The sequence below is a fragment of the Passer domesticus genome, chromosome 22 (assembly GCF_036417665.1).
Source record: "Passer domesticus isolate bPasDom1 chromosome 22, bPasDom1.hap1, whole genome shotgun sequence".
Taxonomy (NCBI): domain Eukaryota; kingdom Metazoa; phylum Chordata; class Aves; order Passeriformes; family Passeridae; genus Passer; species Passer domesticus.
In genome coordinates this window covers 6,112,344-6,137,604 of record NC_087495.1, presented here as the reverse complement: position 1 = coordinate 6,137,604, position 25,261 = coordinate 6,112,344, and the positions used below count along the sequence as shown (strand labels likewise).

At 41.9% G+C, this 25,261-nt stretch overlaps 1 protein-coding gene across 1 annotated transcript; it reads right to left on the bottom strand.

Moving 5' to 3' along the window:
* Positions 1 to 1,053: 1,053 nt before the first annotated feature.
* On the bottom strand, positions 1,054 to 25,261 carry SSU72 (SSU72 homolog, RNA polymerase II CTD phosphatase). The gene is made up of 5 exons (XM_064397225.1): positions 25,098 to 25,261; positions 18,277 to 18,420; positions 6,590 to 6,729; positions 3,895 to 4,013; positions 1,054 to 1,685 (listed from the first exon to the last, which is right to left on the bottom strand). The coding sequence occupies exons 1-5, from the start codon at positions 25,175 to 25,177 to the stop codon at positions 1,584 to 1,586; spliced, it is 585 nt and encodes a 194-aa protein (XP_064253295.1). The 5' UTR covers positions 25,178 to 25,261; the 3' UTR covers positions 1,054 to 1,583.

Genomic DNA, 25,261 nt, shown 5'->3' with positions numbered 1-25,261 from the left:
AAAACAAAAAAACCCCAACTAATCAACCAGATAAAAAACCCCAACCAGCCAACCAACCAAAAAAACTCAAATAAACCCAAACCAAAACCCCAAAACAAACAAGAAAACAACCAAAAAATACCCCAAAAAACCCAAACAACCCAACCAAAATGCCACCAAAAAACCCCAAACCAAAACCCCAAAAAACCCCTAAAAACCCAAAACCCCCACTTAATCCATCGAGGCTTTCACAGAAAGTTTCAAAAGCCAGAGGTGTTGATAAAACACAACCAGTGCTGGGACAGGAGGGATTCCCCGGCAGGAATTTGCATTTTCAATGGAAATTAAAACGCCCCTGCCCAGCCCATGGAAGGTGGGGAAGGTCCCAGGGCTGGAAATTCTCCCTGCCTGCAGAAATTCTCATTTTTTACTCTCTGCACCTTTCCTGCTTCTCTCCAAAGAGGGAAGAGGCAGCTCCAGACCTCGAAAATAAATTTATATTCACACGTTTATATCCCACCCTGCTCCTAAAGGAAAATCCACTCTTTGTCCTGTTTCCTTTAAATTAAATTTTCTCTTGAAATTTCTTTTGACACAGAAAATAGCTCTGACTTTGTGTTTAGCCATTTTCACATCAGTATTTTTGTGGGTGTAAATGTGGATCTCAAAGCAAGAACCCCATAAAATTCTGTATAAACTGGAGATTTCCATGCTAGTGAAGCATATGGAGAAAAAGTTATTATTTCATTCAGAAAAAATATTTTAAAATAATTTTTAAATTAATTTTTAGAAAATTATTTCTAGAAATCATATTTTTTTTCAGTAATCTGCAAGTTAAATGAGAAGTGTCATGTCAAGATTTCTGATTAATCCACTGTAAATCCCCACGTGCACAAACCAAAAACCCAAAAAAACCAGGTTAAAACACCTTGTGTGGGGTTTTTCTGCTTTCTATGAAAAAAACAACCAATAAATCTGAGTAGCATGAATTAAATTGAAAATATTTCCAAACAATTACCTCAAGAAGAACAGCCACAATTCCTCAGCTTCTATTTTAAAACCAGACAAACTTAAAGGTTTTTTTTTTTTTCATTTTTATTGGATGCTTCCAACTTTATAGCTAATAATATACAGATACTCAGTTTTTTCATTGTTCCATTCACATCCTCACAGAGTTCAGCCATTCTGTCACATTGAAATAAAATAATAATAATAATAAAAAAAAAAGCACAACTGAAATAAAATAAATCCATAAGCTGGAAAAATACATTATAAACTTCTATTCAAGAAACATTCTCTTTATAATTAAAAACCTACTTGTGAGAATTAAAGTAGGATTGAAAGAAAACCTTGATTTGAATTTTTAAATAGGTGGCCTTTGTGGAATACTTTTAAATCATTTCATATGTACAAGCCCAACCAGTATCTCTGCCTGCCTGTGACAGAATACCTGAAAAAAAAAAATAATAAAGACACTGAAAAGGAGTTTTTGAACGAACAAAGCAACAAGAAAAGATCAATATTGATTTTCCAGGAGAATACAGTATAATCAGAACTGAACCACATGCTTCCCTCCTCTGGATTAAGGCTGGCACAGAGGTGCTTTAATAAAAGCAGACAGTGTGAAGAAAAGTCCTTCCACTTTTCTCTTCAAACTCCTGTAACAGCTCATCTATTTCATTTTCCATGTCTTCTGTGTGCTGGATCTGGAAGGGAAAAAAGAGAAAAAAGGCTCAGCAAGCAAGCTGCAAGGGTGTGATGGTTAGGAAATGGAATAATGCCAATTTTGGGGTTTGCTGGGAGATCTGCTGGGCAGGCTGACCCTTACTGCTCTTTGGTGAGAATCCCAGCATTGCCAAGAGATCCAGGTTTTATTGGGGTCCCAAAGGCACAGAGATCCTGGTTTTATTGGGGTCCCAAAGGCACAGAGATCCTGGTTTTATTGGGATTCCCAAAAGCACAGAGATCCTGGTTTTATTTGGGTTCCCTAAAGCACAGAGATCCTGGTTTTATTGGGGTCCCAGAGGCACAGAGATCCTGGTTTTATTGGGGTTCCCAAAGGCACAGAGATCCTGGTTTTATTGGGGGTCCCAAAGGCACAAATATTCTGATTTTACTGGAATTCCCAAAGGCACAGATATTCTGTTTTCATTTGGATTCCCAAAGGCACAGATATTGTTTTTATTGATTATCCCCAAAGGCACAGATATTCTGATTTTATTAAGACTCCCAAAAGCACAGATATTGTTTTTATTGGGATTCCCAAAGGCACAGCTATTCTGTTTTTATTGGGATTCCCAAAGGCACAGATATTCTGTTTCTATTGATCATTCCCAAATGATCAGACATTCTGTTTTTATAGAACAGATTCTGTTTTATAGAACAAATATTCTGTTTATATTGACCATCCCCAAAGGCACAGATATTCTATTTTTATTTATTCCCAAAGGCACAGATATCCTGTTTTTATTGATCATCCCCAAAGGCACAGATATCCTGTTTTTATTGATTATCCCCAAAGGCACAGATATTCTATTTTTATTTATTCCCAAAGGCACAGATATCCTGATTTAATTGATCATTCCCAAAGGCACAGCTATCCTGTTTCTATTGACCATTCCCAAAGGCACAGATATTCTATTTTTATTTATAATCCCCAAAGGCACAGATATTGTTTCTATTGATCATTCCCAAAGGCACAGATATTCTGTTTTTATTGATTATCCCCAAAGGCACAGATATTGTTTCCATTGATCATCCCCAAAGGCACAGATATTCTATTTTTATTTATAATCCCCAAAGGCACAGATATCCTGATTTTATTGATCATTCCCAAAGGCACAGCTATCCTGTCTCATTTATTTCCTGTTTCATTTATTTATTTTCATTCTGCTCCTGCAGTCCCAGCCCACCCTGGTGGCATTTCAGGATCATTCTGTTGAGCAGGCACCATCCCAGGTGCTGCAAAAACCCCAGGATTTTCCTCCTGGGCAGCTGAGAGAAATGAAAACAATAATTATTGTTTGCTTCTCCTGTGTTTTGGAGGTTGTGCACCAACAGGTCATTGCTTGATTGGTTTCATGTGAATTATTTTTGCTTAATGATCAATCACAGGCAGGATTGTGGGAGGAGTCAGGAGTTTTCATTATTATCTTTTACCTTTCTGCCTGCATCCTTCAGAATTGTTAGTATAATATAATGTAATATAATATAATATAATATAATATAATATAATATAATATAATATAATATAATATAATATAATATAATATAATATAATATAATATAATATAATATAATATAATATAATATAATATAATATAATATAATGTAATGTAATGTAATATAATGTAGTATAATGTAATATATAATGTAGTATAATGTAATATAATGTAGTATAATGTAATATAATATAATATAATATAATATAATATAATATAATGTAATGTAATATAATGTAATATAATGTAATATAATGTAATATAATGTAATATAATGCAGTATAATGCAGTATAATGCAGTATAATGTAATATAATGTAATATAATGTAATATAATATAATATAATATAATATAATATAATATAATATAATATAATATAATATAATATAGTATAATGTAATATATAATGTAATATAATGTAATATAATGTAGTATAATATAATATAATATAATGTAATGTAATGTAATATAATATAATATAATATAATATAATATAATATAATATAATATAATAATTAATTAGCCTTTAATGGAGTCAGATTGACACTCCTCCCTTCAGCTGGGACCCCCCCAAGCACAGCAGGATGTGGAAATCTGCACTGTGCCCTGGATTTGAGCGCACCGCCCGCACCGCGCAGGAGCCGCCTGGCGCAGCGGGCACAGCCAATTAACAGCAGCAATTAGCAGCACTCACACACTGGCAGAGCTCGCAGATGAGGAAGGCCCCCAGCGTGGCCTCCTCGTGGTTGTCCTGGATGTCCACGTTGATGACGTGCACGGGCTGGCACGTCTCCTGCTCCCGCGAGTTCAGGTCTGGGGTGGCGCGGGGCACGCGGCACAAAGAACGGAGGAAGGAAAATAGTTAGTAATGGGATTTTAAAAATAGAAAGGTGATGTCGTATTTAAATTTTCCAAAGTGTTTTTTAGAATTTATTTCATGTTTTCTTTATAATAATCTCTATATAATTTATATTTATATATAATTTATATATAATATATTATAAAATATATTATAATTATAATTATAGATAATTTATTATTTATATAATCTATATCTATATATAATATATATAATATATTATAAAATATATTATAATTATAATTATATATAATTTGTTATTTATATAATTTATATTTATATATAATTTATATATAATATATTATAAAATATATTATAATTATAATTATATATAATTTGTTATTTATATAATTTATATTTATATATAATTTATATATAATATATTATAAAATACATTATAATTATATATAATTTATTATTTATATAATTTATATTTATATATAATTTATATATAATATATTATAAAATATATTATAATTATATATAACTTATTATTTATATAATTTATATATGATATATAATATATTATAGAATATATTATAATTATAATTATACATAATTTATTATTTTTATATATTATATTTATATATAATATATATAATATATTATAAAATATATTATAATTATATATAACTTATTATTTATATAATTTATATTTATATACGATTTATAATATAGCTTATAAACATTACATATTACATATTTAATAAATATGAATATATTGTATGAATATTCTATGAACATATTTTATTACATACTATTATTTGTTCTGTATTATTTTATTTTATAAAAATAAAAATAATTTTAATTTATAAATATATAACAGATATTTGATATCTATTTTAACATATATACTGTATTTGATATAATGTTTTAATATATTATATTTTATATCCTATTTTTAAATTATATACTATATACCATACATTATACATTATATATTATACATTATATATGATTTTGAGCTTCCTCACCTGGAATGTTTTAACTGCTTTTAAAAAGCACCAGAACATGGATTTTACAGACAGGAAATATTGTAAAAGAGCAGGACCATGGATTTTACAGACAGGAAATATTGTAAAAGAGCTGGAACATGGATTTTAGAACACATGAAATATTCTAGAAGAGCAGGACATGGGTTTTAGAACACATGAAATATTCTGAAAGAGCAGGACATGGGTTTTAGAACACATGAAATATTCTAGAAGAGCAGGACCATGGATTTTAGAACACATGAAATATTCTGAAAGAGCAGGACATGGATTTTAGAACACATGAAATATTCTGAAGGAGCAGGACATGGGTTTTAGAACACATGAAATATTCTGAAGGAGCAGGACCATGGGTTTTAGAACACATGAAATATTCTAGAAGAGCAGGACATGGGTTTTAGAACACATGAAATATTCTAGAAGAGCAGGACCATGGATTTTAGAACACATGAAATATTCTAGAAGAGCAGGACATGGGTTTTAGAACACATGAAATATTCTAGAAGAGCAGGACATGGGTTTTAGAACACATGAAATATTCTGAAGGAGCAGGACATGGGTTTTAGAACACATGAAATATTCTAGAAGAGCAGGACATGGGTTTTAGAACACATGAAATATTCTACAAGAGCAGGACATGGGTTTTAGAACACATGAAATATTCTGAAGGAGCAGGACATGGGTTTTAGAACACATGAAATATTCTACAAGAGCAGGACATGGGTTTTAGAACACATGAAATATTCTAGAAGAGCAGGACATGGGTTTTAGAACACATGAAATATTCTGTAAGAGCAGGACCCATAAATACAATTGGCTTCCAAGAGCAATGGAAGCACGAGGGGAGGTTGGACTGGGAGCAGCAGCTCAGGAAGCTCTGCCTGAAGAGTTCACCATGAGGAAGACTCTTACTTCCTCTTCAGAGAACCCCCTGACCCACCTCAGAGCCCAGCACCCAATTAAGAGGACAACTGAGCAGCCATAATTCAGCTAATTACAACACAAAGTGGGGCCAGGGAATAATTACGCGTTAGGTGTCCTGGAAACCATGTGAACATGTAAAATCTTTTTGGATAAACAGAGCAGGACTGTTTTACACATCTCTGGGAGGTTACTCCCCACGTGTCCAGTGCTGTAATAATTAAAGCCTCTTGTCAAGTTTAATTATTTGCTGTCTGTGTTCCACTCCAGCTGCCCAGGATGGGGATGAGCTGCTTGGGAGCTCGCAGGGAGCCTGCAGGGAAGGCAGCTCAGCCTTGGTTTTCCATCAGCTCATCCCCAATTTGTGCAGTTCCTGAGATCCATGAGCACTTCCAAACCAAACATGGAGTTTCTATAAATTTCACACGCTCTGAGCAGCTGCCAGCACCTTTTGGGGACTCAGCCATCACTTCTGTGGTGCATAAATCTACATCAGTAACTGCAGCTCTTGTCCCCACTGGTGTTCCACTAGTCTGGAGGTTTCCACATTTATGGAGGACTTCAAGAAGGGAAAAAAACCCCCAAATTAACTTGATTTATCAGTTCAAGCTCCTTACCTTCTACTACTTGATCATAGACTCTTTCTTCACACGTTAGGATCAAATCAAAAACGTCTTTGCAGTTCTGGAATCTTTCTGGTCGGGGCTTGATTCTCTTATTTCTGTCCAACATGTGTAAAATTCCATTCTGTGTGTATCTGAAGTCGCTTGAGTTAAGTTAACTTGAAGGAAAGTCATGGTTTTGAGCAAACGAGCAGCACTTAAAGGTAAATTAATGCCATTATCTTTAAAATAAAATATTCTGTTTGCAAATCTACAAATCAGTGAGCACTGAAGAGATTCCTAAGGTGGGGCCCCCAAATTGCAGCCACTTTTCACAGACCTGCCACCGGCACCACAGCTTTAAAAAGCTCTCAGAACTTTTCCTTGAGCAACTATTTTTATATCCCTAAATCCTCTGACCCCCCAGCCCGTGCTGTTCTGAGCAGGATGTCCTACATTCCTGCCAGCCACTGCTCCTCACTTTCAAAGGTGTTTCAGGTGCACAAAGCCCTGCCTGCAAATGTGGATTTATGCAACTGAACCTCCAAAGGAAGCCAAAGAAACCACAGAAGCACATCCCATAAAAATATCCCGAGCTGCAGAAATGGGGAGGAATGGAGGGAAAAGGGATTTTGTGCCTGTCAGAGCTTCCTCACCGTGTGAGAGAGAGGAAGCTGGGATGCTGCTTGGAGCTGTATTTATGGAACCCTGAGGCTCTGATTTCCACCCTGGAGCCCCTTTCCAGGCAGGATTCCCCATTTTCCCCAGTTTTTCACCCTTCTGGGATGTGCACTTCCACTGGGAGCACTCCAGGCTCGACTGTCACATAAATCTGGAGTGAAACCAAACACCCTCTGAAGGGGAAGTTTTAGGGGTAAAATGGGAATACCAGGAAAGGTTTGGATGGAGACAGCCTGGAAGGGGATGCATCCCTGCCTGACTTTAGCACAGCTGTATTTTTAGCCCTCTGAGAAGATATTTTTACAATAAGAAGGATAACAGCCTGCAATTTCTCGAGATAACAATTCTGAGAAGAAAACAATTCCCAGCGTTTGCAGCAATATGTAAGAGGTCATCTGGGCTCATTTCCTTGCTGAAAAGGTGACAGACAGGTATTTCTTTGCAGAAAACACTCCTGCTATTTTTGTAACAAAGGACAAACAATTTCCTGCCTACCTTTTAGCAGGAGCTCCAATTCCACTGCCCAGATGTGCTCCCAGAGCTCCTGATCAAGGAAACAGCCTCCAAAGCTCTTCAATCCTTCAAGTGTTTAATTTCTATTAAAAATTAAACCCAGCTTTCTACCCACAAGAGTCTACTTCATGTTGGAAACAGATTCAGCTCCTTTGTGTGTCTGCACCACTGCACTTCAGCTACTTGTAATTTCAATTTTGCACCACAAACGGAGTGCTGGGATGTTTATCACAATTAAATCTTGTCAATTAGCCTGACTTCTGCTGCATTTCTTTTCTCCACGTCACTCCCAAGCCTTTTTCACTCTTCTTTCCCAAAAGGTTTCTCCTGATGTTCTTAAGGAATTGTGTTTTACAGCCCAAAGCTCTCACCAGCACCCCTGTGAATTCTCCTGGGGTTTGTCATGTTTGGGGAAAAAAAACCCAAAAAAATCCACTTGGATGGAGCCATCTCAGACCTCTGGTTATTTGCAGAGCAGGAAAATGAGTGCATTTTCAAAATACCATCTCCAAAATATCTGCCATTTCCAAACTATGCCAACATCTGCCTGCTCAGTTGGAAGGGGAGCCCTCCCCGGGCTCTGCACTCCTCATTTCTACATCATGCAGTTCAAGAGGGGGGAAAAAATAAAAATCCACAACATCCCACACGCTTTTTTTGGGTTCTCTTTTTTCCCTTTCTAGGATAAAATGTTGCTGGCATCTGTCCCCTCGCTTTCCTGAGTGAGCCTGGAGACAGAATTACGCAGATTCCCAAACCCACACAAGATTTCTGTTCACAGCCCAGCTCTCTGCTGCCAACTTACAGCTATTTTTTTAATTTTTTTTTTTATTTTCCAAGGGTCCATCTGCCTATAAAAGGAGACTGAGAGGAGCAGTGAAGATTTATGGTGCTTTTCTATTTGGTTCACTGGAATTTTTTTCACCTGGAAAAAGCCATGAAGGGGGTGTGCACATTGTTAATGTGCAGGAAGGCTCTGCATATTATTATTCCAAAGTATAAGAAATAACTGGTTTTTTTTTGCTCTTTGGGAGCTCAGGTGAATGCAGATACAACAACTTATGGTTTTCACCACACTGGCAGGTGTTGGGTCATTTAAATCAGGTTTTGTTTTACTCCCAACAAATTTTAACTCGTTTCTCCCTGTCCTGTGCATCCCTGCTCTCTTTTCAGGACAGAATTCCCCCTGGTTTTCTTTCAGAATTCCCCCTGGTTTTCTTTTAGAATTCTTTCTGAATTCCCCCTGGTTTTCTTTCAGAACTCCCCCTGGTTTTCTTTCAGAATTCTTTCAGAATTCCCCCTGGTTTTCTTTCAGAATTCATTCAGAATTCCCCTGGTTTTCTTTCAGAATTCTTTCAGAATCCCCCTGGTTTTCTTTCAGAATTCTTTCTGAATTCCCCCTGGTTTTCTTTCAGAATTCTTTCAGAATTCCCCCTGGTGACATTTTGTAGCCCTACCATGCTGAGGAGGACACCAGAACTTGCCTACATTTCCCTTCACCTACTGCAAACTCTTGGCAGAGTAAATCCTTATTTTTGCAGAGCCCAGTTCAGATTTCACCTTTAACAGAATAACTGCTGAACAGGTAAATGGTGTGGTGGGATTTGGGCAGGAAGACCCAGCAGTGGAAAGGTTTGGTATAAAAAGGAGATGTTGCAGCCCAAAATTGGGTTTTTCCAACAGGCACAGCACTGTTGCTCATTCCCATGGAGAATTTCCATTACTGACTCTGCATTTTCTCCTCTAAGGTTATCCCACACTAGTGATGAAGATTTATTTTAAAAAATTAAGATGTGTTTAGCTAAACCCCTAAAGCTTTCACTACCCAAATTTAAAATTCCTGTCATGGACACCAGAAATGCCTTTTACCATCCAGTGGATGGGTCCCTGCTCCAGACATCTGAGTAACCATCCCTTACCCTCCACATTTTATCATTATTTGTCACTGACAGGACCCAAAAAATACTTTTAGCCACGAGCACCAACCTAGAGATGGCCAAGAGAGTCAAATCTCTATCCTGTATGATCAAAGAAAAATGATCTTACTGATCCAAGTATTGACCAAGTTTCCTTTTAACTCCCATGTGAAGCTGAAGCTCACAAGTGATTTGTGTTGGGTATAGAAATTATTTGTAAAGATCCAAAATTCCCATCCCTTGAAGTGTCCAAGGGCAGGCTGGTCTGTGCCAGCTGTTCCTGCCGTGGACAGGGGTGGAATGAGATGATGTTTAAGGTCCCTTCCAACCCAGGCCATTCCTGAAAATATAAAAGCCAATTTATTAAACCTAACTGGGCATATGATACTTGCTAAAATGTACACCCCCTTTTTAGGGAAAAAAAAATCCATAAAGTAATGGCTGGCACCCAAAGCTTCTACATCTTTGAATAAATCTGATTATTGCCTCAAACACTGCATTTCTTCTTTGGAAAAAGCAGGAGCAGAGCAGAGTGCTTCCCCCCAGAGCCTGAGTGGCATTTGCAGGTCACTTTTCCATATCATCCTTATTTATTTTTTAGTGTCTGCATTATAAACAGAACACCTTGTGTTAAAGTCTGTCCAGGAACTGGAAATTTCCTTAAATGAAACGTGTGAGGGGGGTGAGGCTGCCCAGGATCTTCCACCTTCAGAATAGCTCCTTTTAGAGGGGATGAAGCCTGGAAATGGGCACGGCCACCACAAATTCCACTGCCAAGCACGGCGGTTATGGCTGTGGAACTGCTTCACTTCACCCAGAGAACAGTGCCTGCCCTCTGGAATGGAAACTGGGCAGATGGAACCAGCCAGAGACTGGGCACAATCCCTGCTGAGCCACTGGGCAGATGGAACAAGGGACTGGGCACAGCCAGTGCTGAGCCACTGGGCAGATGGAACCAGAGACTGGGCACAATCCCTGCTGAGCCACTGGGCAGATGGAACCAGCCAGAGACTGGGCACAATCCCTGCTGAGCCACTGGGCAGATGGAACCAGCCAGAGACTGGGCACAGCCAGTGCTGAGCCACTGGGCAGATGGAACCAGAGACTGGGCACAGCCAGTGCTGAGCCACTGGGCAGATGGAACCAGCCAGGGACTGGGCACAGCCAGTGCTGAGCCACTGGGCAGATGGAACCAGGGACTGGGCACAGCCAGTGCTGAGCCACTGGGCAGATGGAACCAGCCAGACTGGGCACAGCCAGTGCTGAGCCACTGGGCAGATGGAACCAGCCAGACTGGGCACAGCCAGTGCTGAGCCACTGGGCAGATGGAACCAGCCAGACTGGGTACAGCCAGTGCTGAGCCACTGGGCAGATGGAACCAGAGACTGGGCACAGCCAGTGCTGAGCCACTGGGCAGATGGAACCAGAGACTGGGCACAGCCAGTGCTGAGCCACTGGGCAGATGGAACCAGAGACTGGGCACAGCCAGTGCTGAGCCACTGGGCAGATGGAACCAGAGACTGGGCACAGCCAGTGCTGAGCCACTGGGCAGATGGAACCAGAGACTGGGCACAGCCAGTGCTGAGCCACTGGGCAGATGGAACCAGCCAGGGACTGGGCACAATCCCTGCTGAGCCACTGGGCAGATGGAACCAGAGACTGGGCACAGCCAGTGCTGAGCCACTGGGCAGATGGAACCAGGGACTGGGCACAGCCAGTGCTGAGCCACTGGGCAGATGGAACCAGAGACTGGGCACAGCCAGTGCTGAGCCACTGGGCAGATGGAACCAGCCAGGGACTGGGCACAATCCCTGCTGAGCCACTGGGCAGATGGAACCAGAGACTGGGCACAGCCAGTGCTGAGCCACTGGGCAGATGGAACCAGGGACTGGGCACAGCCAGTGCTGAGCCACTGGGCACATGGAACCAGAGACTGGGCACAGCCAGTGCTGAGCCACTGGGCAGATGGAACCAGCCAGGGACTGGGCACAATCCCTGCTGAGCCACTGGGCAGATGGAACCAGAGACTGGGCACAGCCAGTGCTGAGCCACTGGGCAGATGGAACCAGAGACTGGGCACAGCCAGTGCTGAGCCACTGGGCAGATGGAACCAGGGACTGGGCACAGCCAGTGCTGAGCCACTGGGCAGATGGAACCAGCCAGAGACTGGGCACAATCCCTGCTGAGCCACTGGGCAGATGGAACCAGAGACTGGGCACAGCCAGTGCTGAGCCACTGGGCAGATGGAACCAGCCAGAGACTGGGCACAATCCCTGCTGAGCCACTGGGCAGATGGAACCAGAGACTGGGCACAGCCAGTGCTGAACCATTCTGTTGGATTCAAATGGAAACAGAAGAAATCAGAAAAAAATTCCTAATACAGTGCCTGTCCTCTGGAATGGGAACTGGGCAGTTTGGAACAAACCAGAGATTGTGCACAAATCTTCTGCTGCTCTTCAACTTGATAAAGTCTTAAGCTGAACCATTCTACTGGATTCAAGTGGAAACAGAGCAAGGTGAGATGGGATATTAGGAAAAAAAAATCCTAATACAGTGCCTGTCCTTTGGAATGGAAACTGCAGTTTAGAACCAACCAGAGATTGTGCACAAGTCTTTTGTTGGTCCCATAATTAATAAAGTCTTAATGCTGAACCATTCTATTGGATTAAAATGGAAGCAGAGCAGGGTAAGGTGGGACATTAGGAAAAAATTCCTAATACAATGCCTGTCTTTGGAATTCAAACTGTAGTTTAGAACCAACCAGAGATTGTGCACAAATCTTCTGCTGGTCCCTAACGTGATAAAGTCTTAATGTTGAACAATTCTATTGGATTCAAATGGAAAGAGAGCAGGGTAAGGTGGATATTAGGAAAAAATTCCTCCCTGGGAGGGTGGGGAGGCCCTGCAGGGGTTGCCCAGAGGAGCTGGGGCTGCCCTGGAGGTGTCCCAGGCCAGGCTGGACAGGGCTTGGAGCAGCCTGGGACAGTGGCAGATGTCCCTGCCCATGGCACAGGATGAGCTTTAAGGTCCCTGCCAACCAAAATCAGTCTGGAATTCTAAAACATGCCATCCCAAATGATCAGGAAGAGGCTAAGCTGGGCTCCACGCCATTTCTGCAACATTTATACCTGCATGAATGACCTGCAAAAAACCTGCACTTGGTTTTGGGTAAGGACAAGCACCCAGCACCTGTAAGCCCTGAGCTGCAAGGACAAATCCAAGGATAAATGAGGAGCTGGTAAAAATACAAACAAGCCCTGCTCACCTCCTGAAGCCTGGCTGAGCCCAAAGCTGAGGGTGAAGTGAACACCTTGAGTTTAGCCCTGAGCTCAAGTGCCAGACAAGAATTTATCAGTGCTGAGCAGCCCAAGCTGTGTTTGGGGTGAGAATGGACAGATCCAGCTGCCAGAGGGGAAAGAGGGGGAGAAATGGCCAAGGTAGAAGGGATGTCCCAGAGAATGGACAGATCCAGCTGCCAGAGGGGAAAGAGAGGGAGAAATGGCCAAGGCAGAAGGGATGTCCCAGAGAATGGACAGATCCAGCTGCCAGAGGGGAAAGAGAGGGAGAAACGGCCAAGGCAAAGAGGGGGAGAAGGGATGTCCCAGAGAATGGACAGATCCAGCTGCCAGAGGGGGAAGAGGGGGAGAAATGGCCAAGGCAGAAGGGATGTCCCAGAGAATGGACAGATCCAGCTGCCAGAGGGGAAAGAGAGGGAGAAACGGCCAAGGCAAAGAGCTGGAGAAGGGATGTCCCAGAGAATGGACAGATCCAGCTGCCAGGGGGGAAAGAGAGGGAGAAATGGCCAAGGCCAGTGGCAAAGAGGTGGAGAAGGGACTGGCAGAACGACAAGGGTGACAAGGTGACTCCAGGGAGTGGCACTGTGTCTGGCTGTGCCATCCAACAGCTGAGCCTGCACTTCAGCCAAGTGGGAACTCCAAGGAGTTTGGTTTGGATTGCTGGAAGGCAGTGTTGGGTCACCTGGCAGGGAGTGACACAGTGACACTCCTGTCACTCCAGGGAGCAGCAGGTGAGCCAGAGGGTGGACACAGCTCTGAGCAAGCTGGGCTGTGCCAGCTGCTCCTGCCATGGCCAAGGGTGGAAATAGATGATAAAATTCAAGGTCCCTTCCCACAGGACTTGGGGCTGCTCCCCTCAGCTTTGGGAAGCAGTGCCAGGTCCCAGAGGAGCAGCAAATGCAGGACTGGGAGGGGGAAGTGCTGTGAGGAGAGGTCTGAGGGAAAGGATGAATCCTCCCCTCGCCCAGGGCTGCACCAGCCACTTCCAACTGGCTTTGGGGCTGTGAAGCTCAGAATTGGCAGCTACAGCTGAAGGTACATCAGACAGAGCAAAGCACAGGCACTGCAAACCCTAAATCAATTAAACCATTTCATTGAGCACTTTTGGGAAACCTGAGAACACAATGAAGAGACAGCAGGAGCCTGCAGAGAAAGCAGCACGTGGATGAGGCGTGCAGGAAACATTCCTGGCCTGCAATCAATGCCAGTTCAAAGAATTACAGCTGAAATGAAAATGGGAATTGGTTTGGAATAAAGAAAAAAAGAAGTAGAAGCATCCCTAATGTTGGCACAGAAGTTTTGTGCTCATGGGAGGGAATTTCAAAGCAAGAAGGAGCAACTGTCAGTTCACTCCCCTCCCTGCAGCTGGGATGAAAGTGCCAAAGAATGAAATCACTGCAGCTCTGAATGGATTTTACAAGAGTCCTCAGCCTCACACTGGATCCTTCAGTCAGAATTCCTCAGAGCACGTCTGGGACTCACCTTGGATAAGGAAATAAACCTTTCAGCCCACCCAGAAGAGACAGGATGGCAGAGGGTGTTTTATGCTGCTGAAAAGCAATTTGCTGTTGGACTGGAGTCTGTAGCTTCTGCCATGTCCCACAGCTCGAACACAGGGGAAATAATATTTAAATAATATATATCCAGCTCATATATTTTTAATAATTTGATGTATTTCCTTTTTAATGTGAATGAAGCCAAGATTAAAGGCAGTTTGATCAGAAGGCAGATGAAGAAGCACTAAAAATTTGCTGCCTTTGAAAGGCCCAAGATTCTGTGAAGCATTTTACAATCCTTCATGGAGAAAAAGGGATTGGAATGCAGCCTGTGGCTGGAATTTTGTTGATTTGCAGAAATGTGCCTCAGAAGTCTGTTTAAATCCAGCTTAAACACTTCTTTCCACTTCTCTCAATTTCTAGGAGCACTGAAGTGCTTTGTAAGACATGGTGAGAAAGAAAATGAGACTTCTGGAAGAAGTTTTGCCACTGACACACAGGCCATGAATTCAACTATTTTTAGCTCTTGTAAGGTTAGACTTAAAAAAAGAGAAAAAAAGAAGAAAATACACAAATTCCACCAAAAAAAGATAAAAAAATCCCTGAGCAGATGGAAATGAAACATTCCAAAGAGCTCCCAGAGACACAGCTCTTGTGCTGAACACTGGAATGACAGCTCAGGAGAGAAGCTGACACGTGCTTAGCAGTTCAAAACCATGAAGAAAAACCAGATGAAAATGTAAGATAAATACATGCATGAAGAGCTTACCTGAAGCAGAATTTAGGTCAGTTACTCCTCAAGACTGAGCTACATATAAAATATCACATGGGCATCCAACTTCAACGTGGAGCTCACAGAGTTAAAGCTGGATCCCATCACCAAGATCAGCATTATTTCTGGGGGGTTTTTGACAGAAAAGAATCTTCAAGGGAGATGCACAGAGTTCTTAATTTCTGGAATTTTCCTCCTAACTGAAGCAGCTTTAGGAACTTCTTCAGGACACGTTTTCCACCCTCCCCTCAATTTTATAACCTCGTGGAGCTAAGGAGCTAAAACTGGAATCCTGTCTGAAGTTAGGGAGGTCAAATTAAGAGAGGAGGTAAAAAATGTCAGGAGCAGAGTAGGAGGCCAAGCTTGCAGGGTAGGTGCAGGCTGCCTAGAAATCCTAATTAAAAATAACCCCCCATCTGTGAAAATCATCTTTAATGTGAGGGTCAGAGACACATCAGTGCTGAGGAAAGAAATCAGCCATGGAGTTACTCACATTGATAAAGAACCCAGGAGCAGCTCCTGCAGAATTTTGGCCAAATTTCCACTTGAACAGCTCCTATCCCTGGGCACAACATCAACTGCTGATGAAGATTTAAACTGAGTTTAAATTTAAACTGTTTAGCAAGTTTCACCCTTGACTAGTTTTTGCCTTCACTTGAAGGCAAAGCTCACCAGCAGTTTTGCTCTATTTTTGTTTCAGCTTTAAGGTCACCACCACAGAATTAGAATTAAGTCCTCAAACCCCTTCACAGAGTTAAAAGGGGCAAAGTAATGAGAAGGACAAATAATCCTGATGTTGGAGAGGTGGAGATATGCAAATACAAGGTGGTGTATGAGAACCACAGACCACGGCTGTGCCCTCCTCAAATCAGGAGAATTCTCTATTGTTGTCCTAGAAATAAACAGAGGAATGTTTTAAAAAGCAACATTTAGAACATTATTAAATGGTTTTGGGGCAGTCCTCAACTGGGGCTCAGGGAATTGAAATGCTACACTCTAAAAATTCAATGGGAGATGCTGATACTTATTTTAACTCTAAGTTTTAACTGCCACATCTTAAAAGGCTTTGAAGTGCTTCCATTTCAGATCTACTGTAACCACCTACTCAACTGAATCTGTATTCCTGGCTCCATTAATCCCCTATCCCTGTGCTGCTGAAATTCAACACATGCCTTCAAGGTATGAGAGCCTGTGCTCCACATTTCACTAATTAACTGCAATCAAGGTGCTTTTAATCTCTGCAGAGTGGCTTTTGCAGTTGTTCCCCCTCCTCACAAGTGAACAGCAGAGGTTCAGTGCATCTCTTCTCTCTAACACAACTTGAACCTTGCTCTGGCTGAGGTCCAGCAGTGCAGCAGCTCATTTTTGGTTGGAGGCCACTGCTTCCTGAGCTGGGGGTTGTTTATTTGGGCAGAGGATGTCCCTGGTGTCCACAGTGCCTGCAAGGAGAGCACTCAAACCTCAGGTGTCTCCTCCCTGGGGGATGGCAGCAAGACTCAAAATCTCAGAGTACAGATGATGAAAGCAAGGCTGGGAAACAGAACAAGCAGCTCAATCATATGGAAGCCCCCCTCCTTTGTACCCCCAGCCCAACCACACTGCAAGCCCCTGAGGAGCAGCCCTCCCACCCCACAGGTAATTCCCATCCCCTCCCTGAAGTTATGCTCACCCAACAGAACTGAGAGCCCCAGGGACACAAAAAATCTATTCCACAATCGCTGCTGAGAGCAGCTCTGGCTTTGGTTAAAGCCTTTACCCTCAAAACCCACTTCTGGAAATGGAGTTGCTTTCTGTGCTGCCAGTCTTCAGTCTGAAAACCTTAAATTATCTGAGAATCAAAAAAGCAAAGTCACAGAGGCATTTGCTGCTGCCCTATTTCCCTTGCAGTGGCTTTTGTTTAAACCTCTTTCATCTTGAGAAAAGGTTTAACTGCTACACTGCAAATATATTTGGGGAACACAGCAAAGCATGGAGCAGAACCACAGTGGTGACTCCAAATCATGCTGAGGGGGGAACAGGTTGGCTTTCTGTTGTTTTTTCTTTGGTTTTTTTTTTTTTTTTCTTAAGCACTGCCATATTCAAGCACAGCAGCAGTGAAGAATTCAAAAAGGAAATCTCAAGTCGTTGGTGCTTGTTAAAATTAATTCTCAGTTCAAGGAATTTTCTTTTAAGCAGTTCTTTTAATCAGGATATGGATATGGCATACCTCATTAAGATGGGTTTGCAAGATTCTCCTTTTCTCTATAGGCAGAGGGATTAAAAAAAAAATCAAATAAACCAGCACATCACATGTGATATTTTAAGACTACATCCTACATTCTGAACTTTTTAAAAAAAAAGGATCCTTGTTGAAAAAAACATCTAGAATGAGTTCCCCAAGTTTTGTTTGTGGGTTTTCTTATTAAAAAAAAATCAACTTTAAATACAGGTACTTTAAAATAATGCAGCTGGGACATTTTTAGTAGTGTGCCTAACCCTGATCCCCTTTGCTCTCCAGGATTAAATGTTACTGGGCTCTCCTCTGTCCATTCTTTAGAATCAACTACAGAGTTATTTTTTTCTCGGTGCACAGAGCAAATCACATATCACAAAATCCTCAGTGAGAAGGGTGAGCTCTTTAATGAAAGGCATCCTCTCTCCCAGAGAAAGTATTCTGTAAGCCTTACCTGGCAGTTTGTCTGAGCTAAATACAACATTAAAGTCGAGGTGCTCGCTCTTCCCACATCCACACTCGGGACAGTCTTTGCACTGAGAAGGATCCAGTGCAGGGGACTGATGTGTTCATTCAAGAGCTAAACATGTAACACACTACAAAAGAGCATTTGGGATGTGTGCATTGGAACTGGGTAACAATTTACAAGGGAGCATTAGAGGCCCACTGTTAAAAAAAAAAAACCTCTTATAAACTTAAATCATTTAAAGTTCGCCAGCCAAGCAACTCTAGAGATCCTTAATGCCTAATAATGAATTACACCTTTCAAGGATGAACCACACTGGATTTTTTAAAGAGGCCATGCCACAGGGATACAGTTCTTTGTCTTTCCTAAGCAGATCATTGTACATCTGATCATATGTGGTTTTGAAGTCATAAACATTTGGCTTGTCCGGGGCTGGTCCTGGCAGTTTCACGTGGGTCCCTGTGCCAAAGGATCGCACGCTGAATCCTCGTTTGCTGAAAGACACAAGGGAGGGGAGAGCACCATGAGACTGGAGGGACTTGAAAATTAAACTGCTGAAGAATATTAGAGGGAATTTCAACAACACCTCTTAAAAACACCTTTTAAAAACACCTCTTAGGCAGCAGCAGCTGAGCAACCAAGCTGCCTAAAGCTCCCCATGTGCATTTTCCTTGCAGTTACAATCTAAACTCACACACCATTTCAAGGAAGCACCTCTATTTGACAGGAATTTTCCTACAATCATGGTACAGAGCTGTTTGGAAATGTCAATTGTGCTTTCCTTTTGTGCTTTCAGACACCCTGGATCTGCAACAAACCCCTTGTGTATTCATGAGAACACAAAGATGGTTTTCTCTTGATGCACATAAATAAGTGTACAACTGATCAATACTGAAATGTCCTGCTGAGACTCTTGGCCTAGCTGCATTATTCTTCTCACTTGGTTGCCCAAAGTGGAATTTAATTAGCCCAGGACAAACATTTGTGTGCCTGCCACTGAAAACCACACAGTGCAATTACCTTTACACAAGTGGGACAGATGTTCTGCTGGCTGCCCTCTAAAACTCTTGGCTAAACCAGGGATTACTTCATTCCATTCTTATGAACAACTACTTGTTTAATATTATAATTAAAAAAAAAATAGGCAGGAACCTGCTTGTCTTTGGGAGTAATGCAAATATTCTTGCTGATTAACTCAGATATTCAAACCTCAGTACCTCCTTCAATAATATTTAAAAATATGGCAATCTATGGAATAATGGGACAAAAAAAGAGATTTTCTGGTGGTCTAATGGACAAAGTTACATGGTAAATTACTGTTGCTACCACCCAGAAGGCTGAAACATTTGGGTCTGTAATGACAATGTAACTAGAAAAAGCAAGACCAGGAGTTAATTTATTTTTTTAAGGACTCACACTTTCAACTTGAATGATTTTAGCAAAGTCTGAATGGAGTGAACAAGGTTAGAACAGAACCCAAGTGAACACCCAGTGCCTGTGCCCCCAGAGCCCCAGAACTGCAGATTTCCTCTGAGGGGACTGAGCAGAACTGGGACCCAGGCTTAGAGCCCCAGGCTCCCTGCTCTGCACAGGGAAATTCAAGGAGGAGACAAGGAAAACTCAGGGAATTCAGCAGGAGACACCAACCCAAACTGTGTGTTTGCCTTCAGAAGGTGTCCCCAACGTGACCCCAAATCTTCTGGGCAGAGACTGTGAGCACTGCTGCCTCAGACACAGCCCTGAAACCTTCAACACCGATTTCCTCCAGCCCCTCCTTTCCCCTTCCTTGCTTTTCCCCCACACTTTTCCCTCCAGCAACTATTTTTAGGTGTCTATTTCTGTAAACACACAAGACACAGGAGGGTTTGTGCTTCCTCCTGCAGGACTGATGAGTGAGAAGGGATAAAGTGGAAGAAAGTGCAGTTCTGTGTCCCTCCCAGCCCTCCATCACACGGAGCTGGTGCAGTCATGAGTCACTGCTCATTTATTTTCCCTGCAACACTTGAAGATCCAAGTTTTGATTCTGCTGCTTCTGCTGGATGTGAAGAGAGACATAATATGTAGAGAAGAAATTGCACTGCTAAAAAATTCATGTTTCAATTTGATCTTTTCTCCTCTGGTTTCCTTTATTTTCTTTAACATTATTCTTGGAAACAGCTCTGCTTGGATCACACACATTAAAACCTCCACCTCTAATTGCTGCAGATGTCCCCGAGTTTGCATTTTACAATTTGAAATCTTTGACATTCAACACATTAAAAATTCGTGCCTCCAAGGCCCATGACCCATTCAAAATTATTTCCTTGAATAGCTGGAATATGAGTTCCTCACATGGAATTTCATGTTTTGTACCTTGGTGAGTGGTAGTGCCAATGTTTACACTATTCATGCCCCAGGTACAATAAAACAACCTAAAAACATTTCAACACATTTCTTGTGGAGCACAGGAGATGGAAAAATGCCTGCAGAGAGCCATTAGTCAGGAGCTTTTATTAAATACTATTCAGCTTTTATTAACTAGCTGGACACAGGAGCTTTTATTAAATATTATTCAGCTTTTATTAACTAGCTGGACACAGGAGCTTGTATTAAATATTATTCAGCTTTTATTAACTAGCTGGACACAGGAGCTTTTATTAAATATTATTCAGATGTTATTAACTAGCTGGACACAGGAGCTTTTATTAAATATTATTCAGCTTTTATTAACTAGCTGGACACAGGAGCTTTTATTAAATATTATTCAGCTTTTATTTAATAGCTGGACACAGGAGCTTTTATTAAATATTATTCTGATTTTATTAACTAGCTGGACACATCCAGTGTAGTGAATCCTCAGGTGCCTGTGGGAATGTGGCACATTTGTAAAAATGACCTGGTAAAATTGCCCAGAAGGTGGAACAAAATGAGCTTTGGCACAGAAGGTAAAGAGTAAGACAGACTAACAGACTCTTCTGAAGCTGTGGAGCTTGAACTTGAACAGGTTAATGATGAGCACATTTCAGGAAGTTGTTTTTATTGCTGTTAAGGCTGATGTGGATAAATTAGCAGTGTGCTAATGACAGAGTGAGGCTCTGCCCAGATCTCATTTCAGCACTCTGCTCACCCCCAGCCCCAAGGGTCACTCAAGAGCACTTCCCAAAGACCTGAGGAAATAATTCTGAAACCAAAAACCAACCTGGACTGCATGACTGGGAGCACTCAGTTCCAGGCACTGGCAGGAGAAATAATAATAATAATAATAATAATAATAATAATAATAATAATAATAATAATAATAATAATAATAATTTGTGCAGCTTGAGACATCAACTTTTGTCCACACACACCTTTCTTTTATTTCACTGTTATTTGGGGATCTCACACATTCTTATTAAATTGCTTTTCAGTTTATTGTATCTTCCCTTCCAATAGCTGTAGGAAATATTGCTAAATATTGAAGCAAATGCAATAAATCCTGCAGTGCCACTGCACTCAGAGTGGTGAAAGATTTCAGGAGACAAATGATTAATTTTACCATGTCTCTTTCCACAAGAGGTAGCAGGAAAATAACCAGCAACCCTTGTAGGTTAATTAAAAAATATCTTATGCACCCAATCAATATTAAAAAACACCCCCCAAAACAAGGCCACACTGCTCAACAGCAGGACTAAAGCATTGTTAACTGATTTTGAATATTAACAACCTGCAATTTGCATTATCACTACTAAGCTGGCAAATGAAAGTGTGCTTTAATATAAGAACGTGAAAATACCTCCTTCTTGGGTTATTAATTTAGGATTTCTTAAACTGGGCAGTGCAGATGTCAATACCTCCCTGCATTTTTGGTGCTGACGGGAGAGAAGCTCTGAGTAACAACTTCTGAGTAACAACTTCTGAGTAACAACTTCTGAGTAACAACTTCTGAGTAACAACTTCTGAGTAACAACTTCTGCAAGCAGCACAGGTGCAACTGAAGTTTTCTTACACCTCAATGTTGTACTACAAGTTTAAACATCAATATGAGAACTTTTTGCTACAGGGGTTGCAATGTTTTAATTTCCCTGCTGCCACTAAGCTCTGATGTTCACTCTTAATTTCCTAAAAGTTACCTTTCTGCAACAAGGGATGTGTGGCAGAAGTGTGTATCAGCATTTTAGAAATTTTTCTTGCCAGTAAGTGACACAGAGAGCTTGAACTCATTAAATTCCTTCCAAAGCCATCACGGCAGTACCAAGCACACAGAAATGTGGAAGTTGCTGCATAAAATAAGTTTGGCTGTAAGAAATTTACCCTTGTGCCTTCCTCCTCTGAGGGAGAACCACGGCCTGAGTCTGCATGAAAAATATAAAATTAAAGAACATGCTGGTTTTGGCTGGGACAGAGTTAATTTCTGCCCCAGCAGCCGCGCTGTGGGTTTGTGTTTGCAAATGTTTTTGTTGTTGCTGAGCAGGGCTCACACAGCAGCCAGGCCTGCTCTGCTGCTCACCTCAGCCCACCCCAGCAGGAAACAAAAGCAAACAAAGCAGGGTGAGGAAGAGCAGAGCCAGGGCGGGGTAACACAGCTGGCCTGGCAGCTTTTAGGGAGGGCCCTGGCTCCCTGCTCTGCTCCTCCTGCTCCCCTCTGCTGATGGCTTTTATTCTACCAGCAAACCCCAGACAGCCCTTCAGGCTGACTTCTGCTGGAAAATTAGAACAAGGTGTTTAAAACTTGGTTAATTACAAAATACGCTGAATGCTGGACCCCAGACTTTGTTTTCCAGCAGCACAAAGAATTTGTGTCTTTGAAAGTCTTGTCATTGTGTCTTTGAAAGTCTTGTCGTTGTGTCTTTTAAAAGTCTTGTCGTTGTGTCTTTTAAAGGTCTTGTCGTTGTGTCTTTTAAAAGTCTTGTCGTTGTGTCTTTTAAAGGTCTTGTCGTTGTGTCTTTTAAAAGTCTTGTCGTTGTGTCTTTTAAAAGTCTTGTCGTTGTGTCTTTTAAAAGTCTTGTCGTTGTGTCTTTTAAAAGTCTTGTCGTTGTGTCTTTTAAAAGTCTTGTCGTTGTGTCTTTTAAAAGTCTTGTCGTTGTGTCTTTTAAAAGTCTTGTCGTTGTGTCTTTTAAAGGTCTTGTCGTTGTGTCTTTTAAAAGTCTTGTCGTTGTGTCTTTTAAAAGTCTTGTCGTTGTGTCTTTTAAAAGTCTTGTCGTTGTGTCTTTTAAAAGTCTTGTCGTTGTGTCTTTTAAAAGTCTTGTCGTTGTGTCTTTTAAAAGTCTTGTCGTTGTGTCTTTTAAAAGTCTTGTCGTTGTGTCTTTTAAAAGTCTTGTCGTTGTGTCTTTTAAAAGTCTTGTCGTTGTGTCTTTTAAAAGTCTTGTCGTTGTGTCTTTTAAAAGTCTTGTCGTTGTGTCTTTTAAAGTCTTGTCGTTGTGTCTTTTAAAAGTCTTGTCGTTGTGTCTTTTAAAAGTCTTGTCGTTGTGTCTTTTAAAAGTCTTGTCGTTGTGTCTTTTAAAGTCTTGTCGTTGTGTCTTTTAAAAGTCTTGTCGTTGTGTCTTTTAAAAGTCTTGTCACTCACTAACAAAATACCTTAAAGTTTCGTAATTCCTCAGCTTCTTCCTCTTCTAATCATGTGGTTTTTCCAGCTCTATTGCAACACACTGCCCTGAAGGGGTGAGGCAGGCTGGCCTGGAGCCAACACAGACATTTTCCTCAAGTTCACTGGCAAATGGGCTCTTGTTTCTTTACAGCAGCATCAGCAATTTATCTCTGCTTTGCCATTTATGCTGCTGCTGATGTAACTACAAAAGGTGTTGATAAAATGAAACGTTTTCTAAAGAAGGTTTTGTTACTTTTGAATTCGAACCTTAAGGGAGAACAGACTTTTAAAAACCACCCCTGCCACACCGGAAGTGATTTATTTCTGCAAAAACACGGGGAAGGAAAAGGCCAGACACCAGAAGTAAATTTAACTTTGTCCTTAACACTCAGCTTTCAAATGAAACTCAGTTCCTGCATTATTACAGGAAGAACAATGTCATGTTTCCACAGAAATGCCACAGGTAACATCCGATGCCAAGAGTGAGCGTGAAGTGCATGAAATGCTGTCACAGTAAAATGGCTGCCAGACCAAATGCTTCTATTATTTATTCCTTTCAAAGCTTTTATTTTTATTTACATGGAGCTTACTCACAGTTGTTTTGCTTACTATGCCATCAAGGTGTATTTCTAATATGAATGTTTCTTTGCATAACTTTGATAATAAAATAAACCCGACCATCCTTATCGTGTTCCTGCAGGGCAAAGGGGAGATGTAGGGACACGATTTCAGGCAGATCAGGTCTGTCCCAAGTCTCCCATCTCACCTCTTCAGCCAAGCCGAGAGCACTGGGCGTGCTAAAGAGATTAACACTGATAATCTCAAAGGCATTTAGCACTCTGAACCGAATGTTCTGGTTCTCCTGTGAGAGGAAAGGGCTCCCTTTCAGGGCACAGAGTGGCTCAGTCTTCACAGATTGTTACGGGCTGGGAAGGGACCTTAAAACCGAGCCCATGGGCAGGGACACCTTCCGCCATCCCAGGATGCTCCAAACACCATCCAACCTTGCCTTGCACACTTCCAGGGATGGGACACCACAATCTCCCTGTGCCAGCGTCTCACCACCCTTTTTTCCACACGAAAAAAATTAAATATCTCCCTAATATGTAGCCTAAATTTCCCTCCTTTCGCTCTGTACGCATTACGCCTTGCCCTATCACTGCAGCTCCTGACGAAGAGTGGGCCCCTCTCAGATAGACTCCAGGAAAAAAAAGAAAAAAAAAAAAAAAAAAAAGAAAAAAAAAGTAATGGGGAAAAAAAAAAACCAGGAAAAGGGAACATTTAAGTTTCCACACGGCGAGACGCAGGCCTTGCTGCACCCAAGCGCCCAGCCCGTGTTTCCAGCACTGGGGCCACAGCTCCGTCAGGGAGGGCCGGGACCCCGACCGCGGCCTGGAGCGGGGCGCGGAGGAGGCGAGGTGAAAACGGGACAAAAAGCGGATAAAAGACGGGTGAAACGGGCGTACAAGCAGGGTGACGGCGAGGTGAAAAGCGGGATGAAGGCAGGGTGAAGGCAAGGCGCTGCCCCGCAACCACGGGCCTGCCGGGCCGGGCGCGGGCCGCAACGCACGGCCCCATCAGCGGAGCGCCGCCGGCACGGCGGGCGAACCGGGCAGCGGCGTTTACCTGAGGATGTTGTGCGCCTCCATGCTGCGGTTCTGGTTGCTGGAGCACACCACGGCCACGCGGAGCGGCGCGGACGGCATGGCGGGCACGGCGCTGGGGCTGCCCGCGCCTTCCCTCCCTCCCGGCCGCCGCTCCACAAAATGGCGGCGGCAGCGCGGCGGGCG